At 35.3% G+C, this 1,802-nt stretch overlaps 1 protein-coding gene across 1 annotated transcript; it reads left to right on the forward strand.

Moving 5' to 3' along the window:
* The first annotated feature begins 1,157 nt into the window (after positions 1–1,157).
* Positions 1,158–1,802, forward strand: LOC145039351 (uncharacterized). Its single transcript, XM_078987420.1, has 2 exons — positions 1,158–1,672; positions 1,775–1,802. Exons 1-2 carry the CDS (start codon positions 1,158–1,160, stop codon positions 1,800–1,802), a joined length of 543 nt encoding a protein of 180 aa, XP_078843546.1.

A 1,802-nucleotide genomic window follows, 5' to 3' on the forward strand; every position in this document is an offset into this window, starting at 1 on the left:
TCAGTTATCTTTTTTCAGACTGCATACGTTTAGATTTTATTTAGTAGTTTGTAAATGTTAAAAAAACAAACAATTTTTTTTTTCAGACTGCAGACCTCTTTTACTGCGGATGTTTGCAGATGTAGTCCGCAAACTACAGACATTTTGTCTCAGAAAAAACAAAGAACATCTTAATAATCTAAGAGAGTAACGAATTTTGGTTTTTGTTCATTTTGGGTAACCATGTTTGTTCGTACATATTTATCCAATAAATTTTTTTTATTTGTTCAAAATATAAGAATATCATATTATTGTCGACGATATTATCATATTTTGAACATATTAAACAGGTATGTTGTTCAAATGTGTGTGAATAAAACATGGGTATCTAAATATGAATAAAAACCAAAATCCATTACCCAAAAACTATTATGGAATGTTTATGTGTTAGAGGTATGTATTTTTTTTATTTACATTCTTAATATGTCTTATGTGTGATGATGTTTAGATCTATTAACATAATCTAAACAACATGACAACACTGCATGGGAGCATGAAGTGACAACACTACATGATAATACTGCCCGCTAGCATTGCATGACTAACCAGTTCTGATCCAAATAGTTAGGGGCTAGGTTGAGTTACCATGTAATGCTGTGAGACGGTGCTACCATACGGTGTTACCAAGTAGTAATGACATACTGTTATATTGTCTATATTTAGGTAACCATGTTTTTTAAACGTTTGACAATTAAGCTTATTTAATGTGTTCATAATATGTAATATCACCGATAATTACTAATTATATTACCTTATTTTAAGCAGATCAAACAAATTTGTCAAACGATTATGAAAAAACATAATTCCCTAAATATGAACAAAAACTAAAGTTTGTTTTTGCGTCCCATTATCCTTGATAACAACCTGTTAAAACAACTCAAACCTTAAGTACTTTTATTTTTATGTTTTCTCCTTAGGAAGTATGAAAAAACAAAAAATATCAACTTTCCTAGACTTTTATTTACGGTCCCTCAAAGTTTCCCCTCCTATATAAGCCCGTCGTTACCACCTTTGCCAGTTAACACCTTCGCATACATCCCCGAAAACTAATTTTTATAATTCCTAAAGTACCCTTACAGATTCCAATTTCATAAACCCTAGCAAAGATTTTTGTTTTCATGGAATCGTTGAGTAGCAAGAAACGAGTTCGGTTCGACTCGGGCGAGTCTGAATACAACTCCGTCAAGACGCAGAGAACCAGTGACAATCTTCTCGAAGTTCTCGATGATCCGGACTCAGACCTTGACTCGTTCATGAAGAGTTTCGAAAACGAAATACCTAAACTTCCTGAATCTTTCATTGACTGTGATTCCGTGTCCGGCGAGTCCCAGCCGGATCTCGGATTTCTCTTCGAGGCGTCGGATGACGAACTCGGATTGCCTCCTACTGACCTAACTCCGGTTGAGTCGGAGAAGATCGGAATTTCTGTTGAAGTCGGAGAAGTATGGGATCAGATATCTGGCTACGACTCGTTCGAATATGGATTTGGTTACGCCGGCGGAGATGCTACTGTTAGTGCCGCCTACAACGGCGGTGAATATGTAGCGTTAGACGGGCTGTTTGATTATACAGATGTAGGTTTTAGATCGTCGGAACCGGAACTGCCACCGCAGCCGGAAACTATGCCGGCTCAGTGAATAGTTAGGGTTTTGAGTTATATCCGTTGGAATATGTAAAGCTCTTCCTTTTTCTTTTTTTTTTTTTTTTTTTTTTTTTTTTTTTTTTTTTTTTTTAGTTTTTATGGAAAAGTTGAAATGGGATAG

Source organism: Lactuca saligna, chromosome 4 (genome assembly GCF_052625555.1).
Source record: "Lactuca saligna cultivar CGN05327 chromosome 4, ASM5262555v1, whole genome shotgun sequence".
Taxonomy (NCBI): domain Eukaryota; kingdom Viridiplantae; phylum Streptophyta; class Magnoliopsida; order Asterales; family Asteraceae; genus Lactuca; species Lactuca saligna.